The sequence below is a fragment of the Aquarana catesbeiana genome, linkage group LG06, assembly GCF_042186555.1.
Source record: "Aquarana catesbeiana isolate 2022-GZ linkage group LG06, ASM4218655v1, whole genome shotgun sequence".
NCBI lineage: Eukaryota > Metazoa > Chordata > Amphibia > Anura > Ranidae > Aquarana > Aquarana catesbeiana.
This window is the reverse complement of record NC_133329.1, coordinates 151,420,269-151,444,898: the sequence shown is the minus strand read 5'-3', so window position 1 is coordinate 151,444,898 and position 24,630 is coordinate 151,420,269. Positions and strand designations below refer to the sequence as shown.

At 44.6% G+C, this 24,630-nt stretch overlaps 1 protein-coding gene across 2 annotated transcripts in view; it reads right to left on the bottom strand.

Moving 5' to 3' along the window:
* Positions 1-24,630, bottom strand: part of DNAH3 (dynein axonemal heavy chain 3) — an 827,768-nt gene that overhangs the window by 560,457 nt on the left and 242,681 nt on the right. For both annotated transcript variants that reach the window (XM_073591059.1, XM_073591058.1), the window contains exon 14: positions 11,729-11,913. In XM_073591059.1, the coding sequence (XP_073447160.1) occupies positions 11,729-11,913 (185 nt within the window). The remainder of the gene's footprint in view (positions 1-11,728; positions 11,914-24,630) is intronic.

Sequence of the window (24,630 nt, the reverse complement as noted above, 5' to 3'; positions counted from 1 at the left end):
CACCCAGGTGTGGCCCCAGACATGAGCTGCTGCAACGATGGGGCAGAGTTCGAATAAGGAGGATGTCTGGCTAAACCCAGGACTAAGAGGATCTCTTGTGGCCATGGGCCTGCGAACCAATAAGGGCCAAAAATTGCAGCAAAGTCTGTGGAGGCTGCTGCATTTGTTACTACGTGAGGTAAAGAGGCTGATGCCACTGGGATGAACACTGACATGCTGTTCTGGTTTTCAAGGCACTCGTCCCACATTGACAGATCCGCAGTAGCTGCTTGGTCTAGCCTGAGGACTTGCACAGGGACCTGTGCCTGACAAAGGAAAACCAGGAGGCATGAAATAAAGCAATGCCACTGAGTGACAATCCTCAACGCAAAATTATTGCGTCTCATCTGACCAGACAATATTCTCCAAGTATTTCAGTCTTGTCTAAATTTAAACGAGCTTCAACATGCTTTTTTTTTCAACAATCGAGTCTTTCGTGGTGAGTGTGCATACAGGCCATATCGGTTAAGTGTTAAGTTTACTTATTGTTTTCTTTGAAACAATTGTACCTGCTAATTCCAGGTCTTACTGAAGCTCTCCACAAGTGGTCCTTTGCTCTTGGACAATTCTTTTGAGAATTCTTTTAATTTCTCTGTCAGAAATCTTGCGAGGAGCACCTGATCATCACCGGTTTATGGTGAAATTATGTTCTTTCCACTTCTGGATTATAGCCCTAACAGTGATCACCTCATCCATGTCTTTATGGGCCTTGCTTTGTGCACAGTCATGTTGGAACAGGAAGGGGCCATCCTCAAACTGTTCCCACAAAGTAGGGAGCATGAAATTGTTCAAAATGTCTTGGTATGCTGATGCCCTAAGAGTTTCCTTTACTGGAACTAAGGGGCCAAGCCCAACCCTTGAAAAACAACTCCACACCATCACTACCAAATAATTTGGACCAGTGCACAAAGCAAGGTCCATAAAAACATGGATGAGCGAGGTGGGGTGGAGGAACTTGACTGGCCTGCACAGAGTGCTGACCTCAACCCGACAGAACACCTTTGGGATGAATTAGAGCAGAGAATGCGAGCCAGGCCTTCTCATCTATATTATATACTTATTTTAGTATCTCACAAAAGTGAGTACACTCCTCACATTTTTGTAAATATTTTATTATCTCTTTTCATGTGACAACACTGAAGAAATGACATTTTTTTACAATGTAAAATAGTGAGTGTACAGCTTGTATAACAGTATAAGTTTGTTGTTCACTCAAAATTACTCAACAAACAGCTTTTAATGTCTAAACCGCTGGCAACAAAAGTGACTACACCCCTAAGTGAAAATGTATAAATTGGGCCCAAAGTGTCAATATTTTGTGTGGCCACCATTATTTTCCAGCACTGCCTTAACCCTCTTGGGCATGGAGATCACCAGAGCTTCACAGGTTGCCACAGGAGTCCTCTTCCACTCCTCCATGACGACATCTTGGAGCTGGTAAATATTGGAGACCTTGCGCTCCTCCACCTTCCGTTTGAGGATGCCCCACAGATGCTCAATAAGGTTTAGGTCTGGAGACATGCTTGGCCAGTCCATCACCTTTATCCTCAGCTTCTTTAGTAAGGCAGTGGTCGTCTTGGAGGTGTGTTTGGGGTCAGTATCATGTTGGAATACTGCCCTGCGGCCCAGTCTCAGTCTCCCCAGAGGGGATCATGCTCTGCTTCAGCATGTCACAGTAAAAGTTGGCATTCATGGTTCCCTCAATGAACTGTGGCTCCCCAGACCTGGCAGCACTCATGCAGCCCAAGACCATGACACTCTCACCACCATGCTGGACTGTAGGCAAAACACACTTGTCTTTGTACACCTCACCTGGTTGCCGCCACACACGATTGACACCATCTGAACCAAATAAGTTTATTTTGGTCTCATCAGACCACAGGACATGGTTCCAGTAATCCTTTCCTTAATCTGCTTGTCTTCAGAAAACTGTTTGCAGGCTTTCTTGTGCATCATCTTTAGAAGAGGCTTCCTTCTGGGATGACAGCCATGCAGACCAATTTGATACAGTGTGCGGCGTATGGTCTGAGCACTGACAGGCTGACCCCCCACCCCTTCAACCTCTGCAGTAATGCTGGCAGCACTCATATGTCTGTAGCGGGCACCTACTTTTAAGCAGGTGACCTTTCTTGTTAGCTTTCTGTTACAGGTAAATTTAGACAGGCTGATGCTATTTGCAGCAGGCCTGTTTTGTTTGATTTCCATATTTGAGTGACAGGTGGTTTATGTGTTGGTCTCAGCCAATCATTAATTTGCTTGGTAATCCCGGCACTCTCATATAAAAAAGGGGGTCACGTGGTGCCCGGGGGAGTTCGAGTCCAGTCCTGCTCTGAGGAGCGAGAGAGCCAGCCTGGTTCCCGGAGGGGAAGTTGGAGGTTTTCCCCTCCGGGGAGCCAACGGAGCTTCACCTTAGCGAGATGGGTGGAGATCCGGTCCTCATGGAGGAACAGACGACATCTTGCCGCGTGTAGTCGTGGATGTCGTAGGCCGGAGGGGAACGGGCCACAAAGAGATAGAGAAAACTGAGGATTGTGGATGAAGTAGCAACAAAGCGGAAGGAAACTGGGCGATCGATCGTTTATGAGTGGCACATGGACTATTGATCACGTGAGTGAAAGCCCAAGGGAAAGGTACTGCCAGAGACTGAGGGTTGTTGGTGCACAAGTCAGTGAGATGGGCAGTAATGGCCTATGACTTTGAGTTCAGCATTGCCTCGGGATTCCAATCAGTCATGCGGGAGGAGTTATTCAGATTGGCTCTCCTTTAGCTAAATTTGGAAGTACCATGCCGGTGGGAAGTAGTGGTAAAGAGGTAGCGGTGAAGCTGCAAGCACACATGTAGAGATATGGATCGTTCTTTTAAAGTTATCCAGATGAAGAAGTTATTCAGAGTGACTCTTTATCAAATCATTCTCTATCAAATCTGCTTCCATCGTCCCTGATTGAAGAGATCATTGAAAAATGATTTCTTGACTGTCCGCAATTGTACTCAGATTTTCCTGTATGATTCATTGAAAGATGACAATGTAACAGAAGAGCATCTCAAAGGAAGTCCTTCTCCCATCCCAGTTTATGTTGATGAATAAAGCATTAAGAAAAAGCATTAAGGACTGTGACTATTAAATCTATGGGCTGTGAGGGTTGAGTAGTAAACGTGAATTACAGATATAGCCAATATTAAGCCGCTCCTTCGGGAGTAAGCGTTGCATGGCTATTTCCCAAAGACAACCTCTGTATATGACGCTGAGCACATGCATTCAACTTATTTGGTCAACCATGGCAAGGCCTGTTCTGATTCCTGTTAAACTGCTGTATGATCTTGGACGCCGTGCTGCAGCTCAGTTTCAGGGTCTTGGCAATCTTCTTATAGCCTAGTCCATCTTTATGTAGAGCAACAATTCTTTTTTACAGATCCTCAGAGTTTTTTGCCATGAGGTGCCATGTTGAACTTCCAGTGACCAGTATGGGAGTGTCAGGTACCTTTTCCGAGGCCAAGATGCTGAGAGAGGCTCCCTTTGTAGCTAAGCACAGTATACCCCTAGAGGTGGTACAGGACTCAAAGAAGTACAGGTTGTCAGCAGAAGGCTTGAGCTGATGATCACTTGGAGACTTTATTTATGACGACACCAAGGAGAATTTCAGACACTCAGTAAAAGCCTGGCTGAGGGTAGAACACAGGAGAGCAGATGGGAGGCTGAGGTGAGACCAGCCAAGGGTCAATCACAGGTAAGTCCATGAGCCAAGCCAGGGGACAACACTTGTAATCAGGCAGATGCAAGTATAGCAAAGTCAGTGAGCCAAGCCGGGGGTCAAACACTGGTAATCAGGCAGGTGCAAGTATAGCAAATTACTTGGAAGTATTACACAGGTTCAGGAACAGGGAAGAGCTGAAGACAATCCAGCAATTTGATGCAGGTATGGGCAGCCTTTTATAGGCCAGCAGAGAGTCCCGATTGTCACGCAATGCACACGCCATCGCACACACGCCGTCTCGCTCTGTCGCGCACCCGCATGCGCCGAACCGTCATTCTTCCGAGCATGTGCGCGGAAACGTGCTGGTAATGTTTGCTGAGGCTATTTCTCTGACAGTGCCCCCCTAAGGGGCAGCCGCCGGATGCCCAAGCTAGCCATCTTTCTTGGATGTTTGTTGTGGAAGGCTTGTATAAGACCTGGAGCATGCACATTGCTAGAGGGCTCCCAGGAAATATCTTCTGGGTGGTACCCCTTCCATTTGCTGAGGTATTGTACTTGCCTCCCTCTTTTTCTGCAGTCCATAATGGCTTCCGCTTCAAACTCTGCTTCGCCTTCTACCAGAACTGGAGGTGGCGGTAGTTCTTCTCTCCTGGGAAAGGGACTTGGGACCACCGGATTTAGTAGCGAGACATGAAAAACTGGGTGACACTTGTAAGAGGCGGGTAGTGACAATTCAAAGGCCACTGGATTTATCATTCTCTTGATCTTGAAAGGCCCAATACATTTTGGTCCTAATTTCCGTGATGGGCAGGAGATCCTAAGAATTACAGCAGACTTCATCTCCTACTTTGAAAACAGGGCTGTGTTCTTTTGTCATGGCATTTTTTATAGTTTTATTGGGCCTGTTGCATGGCTTTTCAGAGTTGCTGGTAATTGGTCTGGATGAAGTTTATCCGATTCTGGACCGCAGGTGCTGAAGCTTCTGGTATGTAATTGGGTAAAAAGGGGGGATGAAACCCATAACTTGCCCAAAAGGGGGATTGATTGGTGGCAGTATGCAAGGAATTATTATAAGCAAACTCTGCACACGGAAGAAGGGACACCCAGTTGTCCTGAAAGCAGGTACAAAAATACCGTAGGTATTGTTCCAAGGTTTGATTTGTCCTTTCTGTCTGGCCATTGCTCTGTGGGTGGTATGCTGTTGAAATAGATACTTCTATTGCCAAGGATTTGCAAAGATCTCTCCAAAACCTGGAAGTAAATTGTACTCCTCTGTCAGAAACAATATTGTTGGGGACCCCATGCAATCTAACGATCTCTTTGATAAAAATATTTGCTGTATCTGAGGCAGAGGGTGTGCCAACCATTGGTAAAAAACGTGCCATCTTTGAGAGGCGATCCCCTGCCACCAGGATGGTGGAAGGGGAGATCTTCCTTCAGGGCTGTTCTGGAATGGGTAAAGGCCGTAATAGACCCCAGGACTTGGCATTAGACCCTTTGTTGCCTTGGCACGTGGTACAGGAACTGACATAATTCTTACAATCTTGCTTCCAACTGGGCCACCAAAAGGAGCACCGTATAAGGTCCGATGTTTTCTGTACCCCGAAATGACCTGCAAGCTTGTGGTCATGGAAGGTTCTTAAGACTTAGAGTTTCACTTGTTGAGGAATGAAAATCTTGTCCTGAAACCATAGCAACCCATCTTGATTCTTCGGGGAGGAAACTTCAGGTTCAGTGCATTGGCATCGACCATAGGGTGAGTACATGGATTGAAAACTGGCTACAAGGGCAAGTTCAGAGGGTGGTGATAAATGGGGAGTACTCGGAATGGTCAGGGGTTGGTAGTGGGGTTCCCCAGGGTTCTGTGCTGGGACCAATCCTATTTAATTTGTTCATAAACGACCTGGAGGACGGGATAAACAGTTCAATCTCTGTATTTGCAGACAATACTAAGCTAAGAAGGGCAATAACTTCTCCGCAGGATGTGGAAACCTTGCAAAAAGATCTTAACAAATTAATGGGGTGGGCAACTACATGGCAAATGAGGTTCAACATAGAAAAACTTAAAATAATGCATTTGGGTGGCAAAAATATGAATGCAATCTATACACTGGGGGGAAAACCTCTGTGGGAATCTAGGATGGAAAAGGACCTGGGGGTCCTAGTAGATGATAGGCTCAGCAATGGCATGCAATGCCAAGCTGCTGCTAACAAAGCAAACAGAATATTGGCATGCATTAAAAAGGGGATCAACTCCAGAGATAAAACGATAATTCTCCCACTCTACAAGACTCTGGTCCGGCCGCACCTAGAGTATGCTGTCCAGTTCTGGGCACCAGTCCTCAGGAAGGATGTACTGGAAATGGAGCGAGTACAAAGAAGGGCAACAAAGCTAATAAAGGGTCTGGAGGATCTTAGTTATGAGGAAAGGTTGCGAGCACTGAACTTATTCTCTCTAAAGAAGAGATGCTTGAGAGGGGATATGAGGCGGTGGTCTCAGCGGGGAGCATCGATAGCTTCAAGAAACTATTAGATAAGCACTTGAATGACCGCAACATTCAGGAATATACAATGTAATACTGACACATAATCACACATAGGTTGGACTTTTGGACTTGATGGACTTGTGCCTTTTTTCAACCTCACCTATGTAAATATATATATATATATATATATATATATATATATATATATATATATATATATATATATATACACACGCACACACAGTATCTCACAACAGTGAGTACACCCCTCACATTTTTGTAATTATTTTATTATATCTTTTCATGTGACAACACTGAAGAAATGACACTTTGCTACAATGTAAAGTAGTGAGTGTACAGCTTGTATAACAATGTAAATTTGCTGTTCCCTCAAAATAACTCAACACGCAGCCATTAATGTCTAAACTGCTGGCAACAAAAGTGAGTACATCCTTAAGTGGAAAATTGGGCCCAATTAGCCATTTTCCCTCCCCGGTGTCATGTGACTCGTTAGTGTTACAAGGTCTCAGGTGTGAATGGGAAGCAAGTGTGTTAAATTTGGTGTTATTGCTCTCACTCTCTTATACTGGTCACTGGAAGTTCAACGTGGCACCTCATGGAAAATAACTCTCTGAGGATATGAAAAAAAGAATTATTGCTCTACATAAAGATTACCTAGGCTATAAGAAGATTGCCAAGACTCCGAAACTGAGCTGCAGCACGGTGGCCAGGACCATACAGCGGTTTAGCAGGACAGATTCCACTCAAAGCAGGCTTCGCCATAGTCGACCAAAGAGGTTGAGTGCACGTTTTTAACATCATATCCAGAGGTCGTCTTTGGGAAATAGACCTCTGAGTGCTGCCAGCGGTTGAGGGTGTGGGGGGTCAGCCTGTCAGTGCTCAGACCATACGCCACACAGTGCATTAAATTGGTTTGCATGGCTGTTGTCCCAGAAGGAAGCCTCTTCTAAAGATGCACAAGAAAGCACTAGAAAGCACTGGAAAGCCCACAAACAGTTTGCTGAAGACAAGCAGACTAAGGACATGGTTTACTGGAACCATGTCCTGTGGTCCAATGAGACCAAGATAAACATATTTGGTTCAGATGGTGTCAAGAGTGTGTGGCGGCAACCAGGTGAGGAGTACAAAGACAAGTGTGTCTTGCCTACAGTCAAGCATGGTGGTGGGAGTGTCAGGGTCTGGGGCTGCGGGCACTGGAGAGCTACAGTTCATTGAGGGAACCGTGAATGCCAACATGTACTGTGACATACTGAAGCAGAACATGATCCCCTCCCTTCAGAGACTGGGCCGCAGGGCAGTATTCCAACATCATAACGACCCCAAACACACCTCCAAGACGACCACTGCCTTGCTAAAGAAGCTGAGGGTAAAGGTGATGGACTGACCAGGCATGTCTCCAGACCTAAACCCTATTGAGCATTTGTGGGGCATCCTCAAACGGAAGGTGGAGCAGCACCAGGTCTCTTAGATCCACCAGCTCTGTGATGTCGTCATGGAGGAGCGGTAGAGAACTCCAGTGGCAACCTGGGAAGCTCTGGCGAACTCCATGCCAAAGAGGGTTAAGACAGTGCTGGAAAATAATGGTGGCCACACAAAATATTGAGACTTTGAGCCCAATTTGGACAGTTTCACTTAGGGGTGTACTCACTTTTGTTGCCAGCGGTTTAGACATTAATCAAAATCTTGATTTTGTACAATTTATGTGTAAAGTGCATCCAAAATTTTATCAACCCATGTCTTTTTTGTATGTGCTGACATTTGTTTAATAAAGTATTTTTGCAATTTTACCTTAAATATTCTACTTCTATATTTTCCTCTGGCACTGTCATAATCCCCTTTTCATTCCCCTAATTATTCATATATATATACACACACACACACACACACACACACACACTATATACACAGTATATGTGACTTAGCAGTAGTTTAGCTGTTTCAAAGTTGTTTGGCTTTCATTTCATGTGGTGCTAAACCTCATGTACATCATTCTAGTTGTAATGTAATTTCTAGTCAGAGTGTATTTGAATTTGTGATTTAGTTTGTAGGTATGACAGTTTCTACAATTAAACCAATTTCTGTTAAAGTTTGCAAGGCCATTCACTACACAGGATTTAGGCGCACAGCCAATTAGCATAGGGAAGGGTTAAAAAAAGAAATAAGAGTGGTACGCTTATTCAGTAACGTGACATGAATTAATATACTTAAAGAATGAACATGATAAGTATCCAAAACATACAAATAAATGAATAAAAGTCCAACTAAAGCCCAATGGTAGCAGTCAGTTCATATAAAAATGAAAATGTTATAGGGGTAACTTGATAGAAAAAAAGCAGACAGCACATCAATCCAAACATCGACTGTTATATTTATGAATTGACCCCTCACCTCCAAAAATGACCCAAAGGTCAAACAAGACTCATCAGATAGTCAGATAAGAAATCCTGCTGATGGATCTGTGAAGACATCCAGGTCCCAAGCGACCCTATGAGATTTTTATTTTTATATGAACTGACTCCTACCATTGGGCTTTAGTTGGACTTTTATTCACATTTATTTGTTTGTATGTTTTGGATACTTATCATATTCATTCTTTAAGTATATTAATTCACGTCACGTTACTGAATAAGCGGACCACTCTTATTTCTTCTTTTTACATTTGATTACGCAGTGTTTTTTGGGTACACTACCAAGTGGTTGCAGCTAATTCACGGTTACTATACACTTAGTTATATATATTATTTCTTTCCTGAGTTTACTTTGATTTTATTCACTGTAGGTTGATGGTTTATATTTTATATTTTCTTTAAAATTATACATAGTAGCGCGCAAGTTTATTTCTTTATAATAGGGAAGGGTTAACACCCCTGTAACGTTTGTTTTGCTGTCTGTGCCCCTGTTCAGAAGATTTCACCTCACTTCCTGTCCCGATGACAACTGGATTTAGAAAATTTTGGGTTGTTGTGGAAACAAGTCTTGGTGATAAAGCATCAGTGGAGGTACCTTTTTCCCATACAACTCTTACAGGAGTGAATTTCCCTTCCTAGGGGTAAATTTCCTCTCACTTCCTGTTGTCTCCCTCCGTTTGTAAGTAGGAGTAATTTGTAAGTTGGATGTTTGTAACTAGGAGACCGCCTGTACCGTGTAAATACTGTTGTAATTTTTTCCCTAACTGATATACAATGCCTTGAAATAGTATTCACATCCCTTGACATTTTCCACATTTTGTCATGTTACAATTAAAAACGTGAATGTATTTTATTGGGATTTTATGTGATAGACCAACACAAAGTGGCACATAATTGTGAAGTGGAAGGAAAATGATAAATTGTTTTCAAAATTTTAGCGTCTGTGAACAGTAATTTTCAAGTCTTGCCACAGATTCTCATTTGGATTTAGGTCTGGACTTTGACTGGACCATTCTAACACATATATATGATTTTGATCTAAACCATTCCATTGTAGCTCTGGCTGAATGTTTAGGGTCGTTGTCCTGCTAGAAGGTGAACCTCCACCCCAGTCTCAAGTCTTTTGCAGACTTCTTAGATTGCCTGTATTTGGCTCCACCCATCTTCCCATCAACTCTGAACAGCTTCCCTGTCCCTGCTGAAGCATCCCCACAAAATGATTTTGCCACCACCATGTTTCATGATGGGGATGGGGTGTTCAGTGTGATGTGCAGTGTGAGTTTTCTGCCACATATAGCTTTGTTGCTTTTAGGACAAAAAGTTCAGTTTTAGTCGACTCTGACCAGAGCACCTTCTTCCACATGTTTGCTGTGTCCCCCACATGGCTTTCTCAAACTGCAAAAGAGACTTCTTATGGCTTTCTTTTAACAATGGCTTTCTTCTTGCCACTCTTCCATAAAGGCCAGATTTGTGGAGTGCACAACTAATAGTTGTCCCAAGGGCAAATTCTCCCACCTAAGCTGTGGATCTCTGCAGCTCCTCCAGAGTTACCATGGGCCTCTTGGCTGCTTCTCTGATTAATGCTCTCCTTGCCCGTCCTGTCAGTTTAGGTGGACGGCCATGTCTTGGAAGGTTTGCACTCCATTTTCGGATAATGGATTGAACAGTGCTCCGTGAGATGTTCAAAGCTTAGGATATTTTTTTAGAACCTGAATCTGCTTGAAAACTTTTCCACAACTTTATCCCTTACCTGTCTGGTGTGTTCCTTGGCCTTCATTATGCTGTTTTTTCACCAAGGTTCTCCAACAACCCTCTGGGGGCTTCACAGAACAGCTGTATTTATACTGAGAATAAATTACACACAGGTGGACTCTATATACTAATTAGGTAAATTATGAAGGCAATTGGTTCCACTAGATTTTAGTTAGGGGTATCAGAGTAAAGGGGGCGGAATACAAATGCACGCAACACTTTTCAGATATTTATTTGTAAAAACAAATTAAAACCATTTATAATTTTCCTTCCACTTCACAATTATGTGGCACTTTGTGTTGGGCAATCACAAAAAAAAACAATAAAATACATTCACGTTTTTGGTTGTAACATGACAAAATGTGGAAAATTTCAAGGGGTGTGAATACTTATTCAAGGCGTTGTATATATAAGCTCACTCTTTTTGTTCATTACCTTAGAACGGCTTGAACATCACACTACTTTGGTGCCTGTGTGAACGCTGTTCTCTGGTATAGCAAATACTTTATAGATTAGGCTCAACTGACAAACTTACATTGCTGAACCTTAGATTTCCATTACAACAGTAATTATTTAATAATTAAAGATTTGGGTCATACAACAGTAAGAGATGCAAATGAACAACAGGAAACTCAAGGTGATTGCATGTTTTACAATTTATAAAGAGTCTGTTACAAGCGCCACAGGTTGTATTACTATACAGTAGTATGGGGATAGTAGGGGTTGAATTTAACTTTATTTCCTGTACTCTTTTCAGTTAAAATATCAGGGTGCCCTACTTTACACACAGAGGGTGAACCTTGTCAGGAAGGGAACAGTGAATTTCTTCTCTCAGGAAGCACACCCTGGCCTCAACAGCTTGCTGCTCTGTTGATTGCTTAAAGCGGTTGTATGCACCGCATACTAGCTCATTATGAATTACTTACCTTAGAACAAAGCTCCCACAGGGCCGCCTTACAGGTTTGGGAGATATTCATTTTACCTACAGGTAAGCCTATAATAAGGATTACCTGTAGGTAAAAATGACCAAGCGGCCAATACAACCACTTTAAGAAAAAATTTCCTGATGCAGATTTTGCATGATTTATCTGCATACCATTTAAGGGCATAATTTCAGAGGCTAGATTTAGCTTGACATTCAGGAAGCACCAAAAAGTGCCCCAACTTGTTGCGTAAAATTAATGCTTTTGGGGCTAGTGATTGCTGAATTGCTAACCTTATGCATCATGGATTATTGAAATTATGGAATGGGTTGCCATGGGTTACATCACAAATAATTTGTTCCATAATAATGTGAAAGTATGTAATCACCTCTTACAATTTTACTTACATTGGAGAGTGGCGTAATCCAAAAGAAATGCCAAGCGACTGGCTGCTTCTGAGATCTCATCCTTTAGTTTATAAACTGTAACATCACTTGATGTTCTAAGGAAATTTATCAATGCAACTAAGTCTGCCGTAGTAGCTGGAACTTCACGAACTCTGTCTGCTATTTTGCTGTATTTGGAACAAATGCTACAGGAGAAAACAAATAACCTTAGTATAACCCGTCAGTTAATACACTTGCAATAATTTATACTGAGACTTGTACAAGAAATGTATATAAAAAAATTCAGATTTTTTCCCTTTGCTTTTGCAAGGCCCAATTAAACTAATTATAAAGGGATAAGGTTGCTAAAGGGAGATGCAAAAGGTTACAGCCAAGATAAGATGTGACAAACTACAATGTCAACAAAAGCTAGAGCACAAACCACCAGTTCATCAAAGTAACTTTCATCAAATAGGGTGAAAGAGGACAGGAAAACTTCACAAACAATCGTAAAGGACAAGGTAAGATTCTTCTAATCCATATTGTTTGGATCATACTATCCTGTTAGTAGTGTTTGTGGATGGATTTTATGCATAAATTGAACATTCAGCCCCAAACGCCCACCCTTTGCATGTGTCAACTAAATCACATCTGTCTAAGATGCAGCTTAATGGCTCTTTACAGGGAATACCTGAGATTTACAAAAAAAAAAACACTGCCTAAACTAGTACATGCAAGCTATGTGATTATAAAGAAAAGTGTAATTGATGTAGGGGAGTTACACTTCAAATGATCTACAGCTGCAAACCCGTTTTATTAGTGCTGGTGCTAAAGTCGGTGGGTAACAGCATACGTGTAGAGCGGTATGCTGGCCCTATATGTAACAATTCATGATCAATCATAAATTCTTTTTTTTGCAAGTTGTTAATAATACATTTAATCAATAAACGCTCGGTTAATACTGCATGAACAGGCGTTAAACTCAATTTACAGAAGGAAATAAATAATTAAATGCATGCAGTAATTAAGCAGTGGTCTGGGTATGCAGTATTTAAGCACAGTAACTGTTAAAGAGCGGGCGTTGCTGTGTCCTTAACAACCGATGAATCATCAGCTGTCAGTGGGATTCCCCGCTAACACCTGAATGTAACAAAAAGAATTACCGGCATTAAAAAAAAAAAAATCAGGGAAAAAAACAGCAGTCCCCCCAATCCAAATCTAAAACAAAATATAAAGTGCTGTCCCTTTAAATAATAAACAATTGATCGTACACTAAAATAAATCTGTAGTTTCAAAGTGCAATGAAAGGCAAAAAGGATGTGCAAATTTCAGCAATATATAGACCTTAAGTGCCCAAAATATACAATTGAATACAACGATAACAGTGGCGGCTGGTGCTCCATTTTTTTAGGGGGGCGCCAACAAAATCTCAACCAACCCCCCCCCCACGTCACTCGCCCGTGATGGGGCCAATAGATAGATAGATAGATAGATATACAGATAGATATATAGTTATACAGATAGATAGACAGACAGACAGACAGACAGATATATAGTTATACAGATAGATAGATAGATAGATAGATAGATAGATAGATAGATAGATAGATAGATAGATAGATAGATAGATAGATAGATAGATAGATAGATAGATAGACACTTAGATAGAGAGATATGCAGTTATACAGATAGAATAGAGAGAGAGAGAGAGAGAGAGAGATGAGATGAGATGAGATGAGATGAGATGATAGAATGCACAGCATGATTGTAGGACGCAGTGCTGGGAGCCCCGTGATATACACATACAGGAGATGTGTAATTAAGGCTCCAGCAGATTGTCGGGTGAAGGGCTGGACCGGAGGTTGATTCCAGGCAGGGCAGAGGTGAAGCACAGCTCCCTCCACCCTCCGATCACATACTAAGAGTATAACACGGTGGACAGACAAAGGCTGATAGTAACACATAAACTTACCTTGCTTCTCCATTCACACCAGCCGAAACAGGAAGTGACACGCCGCCCGGTGACAGCACCGCCCATGAAGGAGAATGCCCCAATCAGCATCTAGAGGCGCACTGCACAGCGCCACGGGGCAACAAAAAAAACAGCAAATGAAGCATCTTGCCTGCAATCGCGGGATTGCATTGGCATGACGCTTCCATAGTGCACCGTGTCCGGCGCCTGCCCGGAACACAGTGCACTTCTTAAAGAAACTTTTTTTTTTTTAAAGGGACATTTTTTTTTTGACTGGCTTTGGGGGGGCGGCGCCCATGCGCTCCCTATGGACGGGCCGCCACTGAACGATAACAAATGTGTGAAAAAAATATTTTACAAAAAATACATTACATACAATGTATTATTAAGATTTAATGAACATTACTGAAAAGTTCCTGTTGATAAAGTCCATATACAAGTAATGGTGATGAAAGTGCCCAGTGCTCAAAAAGTGCTGAAGTGCTCAAATGTGCTCCTACAAAGAAGATGGCTGCTTACCAAATGAACAGGATCACAAAAGCATGACATCTATCTCCAGGTAAAAGGCTCCCATATCAAATAGAATCATAAGAGTATAGTTTCCCAGTGGACTGAAATGGATCATAAAGAACCGGCCCTCATGGCCTCATAGAATTGCTCTCCACAGGATCATATATGAGATATATGGACTTTATCAACAGGAACTTTTCTTTTCAATCTTAGTTTATTTCAAGATAAAAGTATAACAGAAGAAGAAAGTTCTTTACAATGTAATATTACATACATTATACAAAGAATAATGAGATGAATCTTTACTATAGATGAACAGGTTTATACAATTTGACATATAATCTCTGGTGAAACAACAAAATATCATATTGTATATAAAAGCCTTTAGACATAAGAGAAGAATAACATACGTGTGGGTTCCAACATATATTTACCCTTATGGTTTTGCGTGTTGGTATTATCAGAGGGATCCTCTAATTCAGGCTGATATGCTGTCAGGATCTTTTATTTACCTTTAATAGGTATTGAAGTCATTGAACTATTCTGGGTATATGACCTTTATTCATATGTTTGAGTGATTGGTTCAGTACATAGAGAAAAGTAAGCAAAGAGAGAGAAGAGAATGATGATGAAGAAGGTGGGAGACACCCCAGCATGGCTAGCCGGTGGATGAGGATGGGACATCCCTGACCCATATAGAAAAGTGATCGGAGTATCGAAACATCGACCACGAGGTCCAGGTGGTGGAGAACTGTTCCTCCTTCCCCGCTTCCTGCACCAACAGGCGCTCCAGATCTCTTTTCTGGTCCACCTCGACAGCCCAGTCGCCCAAGGAAGGCACATCCGCTGTTCTCCAATGTCGGGGAATCACTGTCCTAACTGCGGCCAGAAAGTGGCGCAATATATCTTTTTTAATCGACTTGAGGGGGCCTGGGAGCATAGATAGTAGGGCTATCTCTGGTGTGGGCTTAATTGAGGTCGCCATCAGCCTGCCATATAGATCAAAGACCTTTTGCCAAAGTTTCCTAATTGGAGGGCAAGCCCACCAAATGTGGAGCATTGTCCCTCTAGAGGACAGGCATCGCCAACAAGTATCTGACAAAGAAGGGTTAAACCATTGGATAGTCGCTGGGCATCTGTACCACCTCGTTAATAGCTTAAACCCTTTTTCTTGAGTCTTAGTTGCTAAGGAAATCCTATGCGTCAGGATAAAGCTTTTTTGCCAATCAGCAGGGGAGATGGAGTGTTGTAAGTCTGTTTCCCATTTCTACGTGTATGTTGGAAGGTCAGGGGCAGAAACGTTCAGTAATTGGGAATATAACAGTGATACTACGTGGGTTGGTGGGTCTGATTGTAAAAGTAGCTAGTCAAATTCTGATGGGTCATCTAAGATCTCTGAGATGGAGGAGAAAGTACGTATGTATGACATTAATTGACCCCTCTGTAAGCACATTTTTGGGGGCCCTAGGTCCATCTGGGAGGGTATGTCTTTTCTCAAAGATGGGTCAGCGCGTAAAACCTGCACTAAGCATTTATGACTATCCCTATTCCAGGGTCCAAATCTCCACCTACTTACAGCTGGGGGGGAAGGCCGGAGTCCCAAAGAGAGGGGTCATTGGGCCTTGAGGTTTAGATAATTTACCAGTTAAGATTAGGCGGTCCCAAATCTGAAAAGTTTGACGAGTAAACGCAGTAGAGAGTGTACTATCCTTACGCTGGGCCGTAGGGGTCCACGGCAGGTCGCAAAGATCAATCTCATTGAGATATCTCTCCAATTGAACCCAGAGCTTGGAGGAGGGGTGGTGAAACCAATCCACGATACGTATGAGTACCACCGCCTTATGATATGTAGAGGCATCTGGGACCCCCGCTCTCCCCTGGGCCTTCGGGAGGATCATTGTGTCGTATTTTATCCTGGGGCGGTTTCCCTTCCATATGAATTTAGAAATAGGAATAGGAATGGTTTGAAAAAGATATAGGAATCGAGGGTGAACATCCATCTTCAAAACATTCACCCTACCCAACTAAGAGAGCTGTTTAGATGCGTATGTAGCCAGATCCGCTTGCGTTCTAAGAAGTAGAGGAGTAAAGTTGCTGGAGAATAGTTGGGATGCATCCCTTGGGATATGAATTCCTAGATAACAAATAGATGTGGAGCTTGTCTTAAAAGGGAAAAGAGGATGAGAGCTGTTGGAGAGCCGCTTTTGGGTGTGAAATGTTGAGGATTTCTGACTTACTATGATTAACTTTAAAGTTACTAACATCTCCATATCTCTTAAACTCCTGTATAATAGAAGGCAGGGAAACTTGCGGTTGGGTTACACAACAGGAACTTTTCACTGAGGTGTATTAAATCTTAATACATTGTATTTATTGTAAAATATTACTTTCACACGTTTGTTATCAGTGTAGTCAATTATATGTTGCTGAAATTTGCACATCCTTTTTGCCTTTTTTTTCACCTTGAAACTACAGATCGATTTTAGTTTATGACTAATTGTTTATTATTTAAAGGGGCAGCACACAATTTTTTGTTTTAGATTTGGTATTGGCCTAGTGTTGATCTAAGCGCAAGAATTTCTTTCAATATTATAGCCCCCCAATCCATACCAGGCCTTTCAGGTCTGATATGGATTTTGAATGGAACCCCTCACAAACTTGCTGAAATTTGCACATCCTTTTTGCCTTTTTTTTCACCTTGAAACTACAGATCGATTTTAGTTTATGACTAATTGTTTATTATTTAAAGGGGCAGCACACAATTTTTTGTTTTAGATTTGGTATTGGCCTAGTGTTGATCTAAGCGCAAGAATTTCTTTCAATATTATAGCCCCCCAATCCATACCAGGCCTTTCAGGTCTGATATGGATTTTGAATGGAACCCCTCACAAACTTTTTTTTTTAAATGGCGTGGGGTCCCCCCCAAAATCCATTCCAGATCCTTATCTGAGTATGCAGCCCAGCAGGTCCTCCTGAAGCATAACAGGCCACATAACAAGTCCTTCATTAAAAAAACAAAAAAAATTATCCCCTGGTGTAGATCCAATGTCAATCGCGATGTCTGCCACCGCTGCTGACCCAAAAAAAAAAAAAGCCCCGCGATGTCTGCCACCGCTGCTGACCCCCCCCAAAAAAAGCCCCACTCCAAATGACAGCTTTGCCGCTTTCCACCACTAAATAAACTAAGGGGAAGGGCCACCTGGTGACATCACCAGGTGGCCCGCCACCTTGTGACATGACTGACCCAGCATGCCCTGTCTGATAAGCCCCTGCCCACAGACCCCCACAACCACCAGCCAGGGTTGTGGGGAAGAGGCCCTTGTCCCATCAACATGCGGACAAGCCGCTTTGGGGGGGCAGAGCCCCCCTGCCCCAAAATATCACCCCATGTTGAGGGCATGTGACCTGGTATGGTTCAGGAGGGGGGCGCGTGCTCTCCCCCCCTCTCCTGACCTGCCGGACTGCATGCTTGAATAAGGGTCTGGTATGGATTTTGGGGGGACCCCACGCTATTTTTAAAAAAAAATTTGCATGGGGGTTCCCCTCAAAATCCATACCAGACCCGATGGAAAGGACACCTGCGGCTCTGTACCAAATTCTAGGGACAACCACTATGTTAATGGATGCATTTCTTTAATTGCTCATCCCATTGTATACTTTTTTAAATCATCTTCCCCAAAAAACACATTTTTTTCACTTTACTTCTGTATGCATATAAGGCGACAGTGAAACTGTGTTGACTCAAAATATAGATGTCAAAAATCTGATTTACATCTATTAACAAACCCACTACAGGAAGCCCGGAGCAAAGAAATAAAAAATAATAAGCAAAGGGCAGGCATGACTGGGTTAATAGGGGAACTTAAAATGAGGGATTTTATGAAAGAATAGTTGTGATTGGTGGGCTGGGGGCAATTGGGGTGGAGCAGAGTTAATTGAGCTGGGGGAGAGGTCCCTCCCCAGCTCAGTTGGTCAGGAGGAACGAGCTTAGCTGGTAGCATGGCCGCTGTGGAAGACCTGTTTGCGAGGCTGAAGGCCGAGGTGGCGTCCGGGCGACCTGGATGGCTTGAGAGTAGACTGGCTGCGGCGCTGGGTGAGAGTGCCCCAGCGACCACTTCCGTGGGTGGTGAGTCTGCGAGAGGCAGGTGATCCAGGCCGCCAGCTCACTTCTCACCAGACCCCCTCTACCCTTCCCTACCAGGGTGCAAAGTCAGCGGAGCCGTGCGGGTCGGCCGGGTTCTGGGCTGCCCGCGAAGCACGCGGCGGCGCATGAAGGGGGAGCTCACTGCTCTTCGGATCCCTCTCTCAAAGAGTACAGAGACAGCAGGGCGGGTCGGCCGGTTTCAGGGCCTCCCGTAAAGTGCGCGGTGGTGCACGAGTTGGGGGGGGAAGGGTCAGCAGAGGAAGTCAGGCCATGGAGCATCGGGGAGCAGCTCCAGCAGTCCTAGAGCGGATGCAGGGCCCGGAGAGAAAAGAACTGCGAGCAAGGCCCCGGGCTTTGATACAGCAGGGGCTTCTTCGGAGGAAGAACATAGCAACGGCAGCCGGACACCCCAATTCCGGGGCCGGTGGCCTGGACAGGCGGAGGATAGCAATGGGCAGTGGCCTGGCACGACACCGCAGGATGGAAGTCGGTGGGCATAAGAAAGCGACCCACAAATCGGTGGGTGGATCTGGAGCGTGAAGGAGTTGTTGGGAGGACCACGGATCCCCGGCATCCAGTGAAGAAGCTGCTGGAGGGCCATCGGCGAGCGAGGAGATGGTAGAAGATCGGTCGGAGGGTGAGCTGTCGCAGTCGGACGACGATGGGCAGCGAGGATGTCCTGCAGCGGTAGAGACGGGACCTTCAGCTGGTGGGACCCCTTCCAGGCATCCTGATAAGTCTATACGTATTGCTTCATGTGTTGTGGGTACTGATGTGGGGGAGGTAGGCGAGATTAGCAGTGAGGGTCAGAGCACGGCGGGTGGTCGGATGCGACCGTGCCTCCCAATCCGTCCGCTCTGGTTGCAGACCGCGCCACGGCAGAAAGTGGGGTTACAGGAATTTTTAGCGGGTTTGAGGGACTTAGTGAAAAAGTTTGAGCCAGGGCCAAGAGGAATTCAGTCACTTGCGGCAGCATGGGTGGATCCTGGGGTCGGAGGGGGGTCACAGACCGGGTTGGCAAAGGGCACGGGGACTCCCCCGAGCCTAGTACAGAGCAAGCGGTGCCCGTGACGGAGGTCACTGGGGTGGCAGTTCAGGAGGTGGTTCCTAAGCCGCCGGAGGGGGTGGTAACTGGGGAAGAGGTGAAAACACAAGACTTAGTGAGGTTGGCGGATGCAGCAAAATGCGAAGTTTATGTGTGTTTTGAGGGGCCCCTCGGAGCACACCTGAAGCCTGAAGTGAGGGAAAAAATTTGGAAGGGGAAATACGTGGAGATTTTTGCACTCCTACCTCTGGAAAAGTTTAATTTGGATAGGGTTAAGCCAGAGGATCACAAGCAGGAGGATGAGCAAAAAAGGAGGTATAGGCTCATCCCCAGGACTTTCACGAATTGGCTGCAGGCCTTTGCGATAATGGCGAGTGTGATTGGGGAAAAGAACCCAGAACACTGCTCTGCATTGTTTTGCTATTTGGATGCCGTGGGAGAGGCACACAGAGTCTACGAGGGCACAGCATAGCTACGGTATGATGAGCAATTTAGGCAGCGGAGGGCTATATGCTCAGGTGGGATCATAAGGACATCAGCCTATGGATGCGCCATATGACCTCGGCTAGGCCGATGGGTCAGTTTTTTCAAGGGGGGGCGGGTGGATCAGCCAACTCCAGACAATCGGCCACAAGGAAAAAAGGAGTTTGCTGGCAATTTAGTGAAGGCTCCTGCAGATTTGGGGGGTCGTGCAAATACAAGCACGAATGTTCAGGTTGTGGAAGTGGACACCCTGTGTCCCGGTATTTTACACAAGGAAAAGGCCGTACCGGTGAGTCTGTTAGTAAAGGGGACAACGCCGGTGAAAGTGGGAAGGATGCAACCTTTCCTAGATAGGTACCCTGACAAGGAGGCAGCGCGGTTGATAGGCCGGGATTTTTGGAGGGTTTTAGAATACCTTCTCGCCTGGTCAATACTCCCCCGCTGTCATGCAATTTGAGGTCGGCTTTACTACATGCGGACGTGGTTGTTGAGAAACTGCAGAAGGAAGTCTTGTTAGGCCGCATGAGTGGTCCTTTTAATTTTTTGCCAATACCGGATTTGGTTGTGTCACCGCTAGGGGTCATGCCAAAAAAAGAGACTAACAAATTTAGGCTTATACACCACTTGTCATAACCAAAAGGGGGTTCGGTAAATGATGCCATCGACCCGGAGGTATGTGCGGTATCATATACGGTCTTTGATGCAGCGGTAGTTTAGGTTAGGCGGTATGGGCGGGGGGCACTTATGGCAAAAGCTGACAGAGTTGGCTTTTCGCTTGCTACCGGTTCATCCAGAGAGTTTTCATCAGTTGGGTTGTTGCTGACAAGAAGAATACTACGTAGATCGCTGCCTGCCTATGGGGTGTTCGATATCCTGTGCTTTGTTTGAACAGTTTAGTTCCTTTATTGAGTGGGTGGTGCAGGACATCGTGGGATTAAATTCCATCATTCACTATTTGGACGATTTCCTCTGCGTGGGCCCACCTGCGTCAGAAGTCTGTGCTGTCCTGTTGGCCACGCCAGAACATATTGCAGATAAGTTTGGCATCCCTCTGGCCCCGGAAAAGATGGAGGGTCCACAGACGGTGTTGAGTTTCTTGGGCATTGTTGTAGACACTGAGGCCATGGAGTGTAGGCTGCCGGAGGATAAGCTGACTGCGTTGCAAGCGGAGATTCGGGGGATCATGGGACTTCGCAAAGTTCAGTTGCGCACTTTACAGTCATTGCTAGGTAAGTTGAACTTTGCATGTCGCATCCTGCCCATGGGAAGGGTATTTTGCAGGCGGCTGTCTGCAAGTATGGCGGGGTTTGAGTCCCACAAGCACTATGTGCGTTTGCTGAAGGCTCATAGGGAGGACCTGACGGTATGGCACGCGTTCCTGGCTAATTTCAATGGCAGGGCGCTGTGGATGTCAGGGCCAGTTAGCCATTTTGATCTGGAGCTGTACACGGATGCGGAGGGTTCTGCGGGTTTTGGAGCCTTTTTCCAAGGTAAGTGGAGTGCAGGGCCTTGGCCACAGTCGTGGAAGGATGCAAGGATGGTGAAGAATATGTTATTGTTGGAATTGTTCCCCGTGGTATTAGCGGTAGAGTTATGGGGGTGAATCATTCAGGAATTTAAAAGTTAAGTTTCACGGGGACAACATGGGGGTGGTACAGGTGATTAACAAGATGTCAGCGGCATCACCGCCGGTGGTAAGTTTGCTCAGACACCTTGTATTGCGATGTCTGCAGCTGAACGTGTTTATCTATGCTGTTCACCTCCCCGGAGTGGAAAATGTCATTGCTGATGCACTATCTCGCTTTCAGTGGGACAGATTCCCTGGAGCTGGCGCCAGGGGCGGAGCGGAAAGGGGTCCCTTGTCCTGAGTGGCTGTGGAGCATTGCCTTGGAGGAGTAGCGGGCTGGATAAAACAGTCGGTGAGCGACGCAACGTGGTCTGCATACAACAGGGTATGGCAGGAATGGATATCTCTGCTGCAACAGGTGGCGGAAGGACATAAGGACCAAGATCTCAGGTTGCTAGTTTTGTATTTTGTTTCAAGGAATCTGGAGGATGGGGTGTTGGTGTCTGGGTTGGAAAAGAAGTTGGCAGGTTTGGCATTTTGGTTAAAGTTTCAAGGTTTCCCTGATCTAACTAAAGATTTTTGGGTTAGGCAGGCACTGAAGGGTTACCGGCGTGCTAAGCTGGGGAGGGATGCTAGGCGCCCTGCATCGTTTGAGATGTTGGGAAGGATAGTGACGCGGTTAGACACTGCATGTTCCTCAGAATATGAGGTGGTGTTGTTCAAGGCGGTATTCGCTTTGGCGTTTTTTGGGGCGTTTAGGATTAGTGAATTAGTTAGTCCTTCTAAAAAGGAAAAAGGGGGTTGGGTGTGATGGATGTCAGATGTGGGGAGGACAGGTTGTCAATATTGGTTAGAAAATCTAAAACGGATCAACGGGGCAAGGGAAAGACGGTGCAGGTTTTTTTCTCTGCCAGGTTCTCCCTTGTGCCCAGTAAACTTGGTGTGAGGGTTTCTAGCTATACGCCCGGGGGGGGGGGGGCTTTTGGTACATCAGGATGGGTTGTTTTTATCTCGTTTTCAATTTATTGCATTTTTCAAAAAATGTTTGGGGGCATTGGGTTTGGGGGATCAAAAGTTTTCATCCCATTCATTTCTGATAGGGGGGCTACGGAAGCGGTTCGCTGGGGATTGGATGAGGCAGCGGTAAAAAGGATTGGGAGATGGGAATTTCGACGGTTTAGATCTTATGTTCGCCCTCAGTTATTGAATGTTTAAAAAAAAAAGTAAGGGCAGGTTTGAGGTAGTACATTGAATGATTATTATGTGCTGGGTATTTAATGATTTGTTGGGGGGTTTGTTTTTCTTTTCTTTCAGGACGAACACAGTGCCTGGTCTGGATAGTGGGCCACTCTTATGTATGTTGGGGGGCAAGGAGAGAAGATGTAAGACGGGATGGGAGACAGCTGGGTTTTTCCAGACAGGAAGCTTGTCTCCGGTGGTTTGGGGTGCCGGGTATGCTTTGGGGAAGGACGGTGTCGGAGGTGCGAAAAGTTGCACGTCTGGATAGGCCTCCTGATGTGTTGGTGTTACACGTAGGTGGCAATGATCTAGGGCTACGGTCAATGTTAGATTTGGTGCGAGATATCAAATTTGATTTTTGGCAACTTAGGATGTCCTTTCCACATATGCTTATTGTGTGGTCGGACATCGTGGCACGAACCACTTGGAGGCTGGCCAGGTCGGTGGATAAGATTAACCAGGCCCGGAAGACGGTTAACAAGGAAGTTAGTGGTTTTGTGGTTAGAAATGGGCGGTTGGCTATCCGGCACATGGAATTGGAGGTGGATACATGGGGTTACTTGAGGAGAGATGGAGTACACCTGAACGATGTGGGGATCGACCTGTGGGCTTTGGGTTTGCAGGATGGGATCCAGCACGCATTGAGGGTTTGACAGGGCACACAAGGGTAAGGTTTTCCCCTGGTGTGTGCTGTGGCATGGTGTTGGTCTTTGCGGGTGAAGGATTAAACCCCAGATATGGAAGAGATCGGGACCCATCGGTAGTATGAGGCCCGTTGGTGGGATTTCAGCTAACAGGGGTTTAGCTGGAATTGATTATTGGGTGCACTGCGGTCAATTGGTTTGTTGTCTCCAAGCTAGCATGTCAGCTGGAGGCCTATTTTTAGTTATAGTACCGCAGTGCCAGAGTGGATCGAGTGTAAGATTGGTGGGTTTTTCCCTGCAAAGACCAACGGGAGTAGTTAACTGATATGTCAGGTGTTTTATACAGTTATGTTAAGTTGATGTTAAATTATTATATTGGTTATTATTAATAAAGATAATTGGCTGCTACGGCCAATATTTTACTCCAGATGGGTGTGGTCTCAATTATTGGGGTAAAAGGAAGGGGTACGTAGCAGGGGTGTGATGGTGTGAGTTTAAGGGTAAACAAGTAACATCTGTTATACAGTAGTCAAGGAAGCCCGGAGCAAAGAAATAAAAAAAAATAAGCAAAGGGCGGGCATGACTGAGTTAATAGGGGAACTTAAAATGAGGGATTTTATTAAAGAATAGTTGTGATTGGTGGGCTGGGGGCAATTGGGGTGGAGCAGATCCCTCCCCAGCTCAGTTGGTCAGGAGGAACGAGCTTCCCACCCTCCAGATGGGTGTGGTCTCAATTATTGGGGTAAAAGGAAGGGGTACGTAGCAGGGGTGTGATGGTGTAAGTTTAAGGGTAAACAAGTGACATCTGTTATACAGTAGTCATGGGCCAAGGTAAAAACAGAAAGTAAAAAAAACACATTTCAAAAATGAAATAGAACAACTTATCCTACAGATGTATCTGTGCAAGCCATTTTCAACTAAATGTAATAGTACCTTAATCAAAGGCCATGTCACATCAACATACAATTAATTAAAAATAATGTAGTGCTATCATGTTTGATCAAATAAACAGATACAAAGCTAACACATCTGACAAGATTAAATGAAAAAATTACCATAGTACATGGAACACATTTAATGAAAGGAAAACAACTATCACTGGTATAAATATAACCTACTTACTTCCGCAACACTGTACATCTGCTTTGAAATGTAATAGATATTATACGTGCAATTTTAGCTATAAAACTGTGCAATGTGAGTACACATACATTCCGAAGTATGTTTCTATTATAATCATCAATAAGCTTAAAAGACTAAATTAATGGTCTTGTATATGAACAATTCAAAATGGATACCAAATACATTTTAGATTGCCC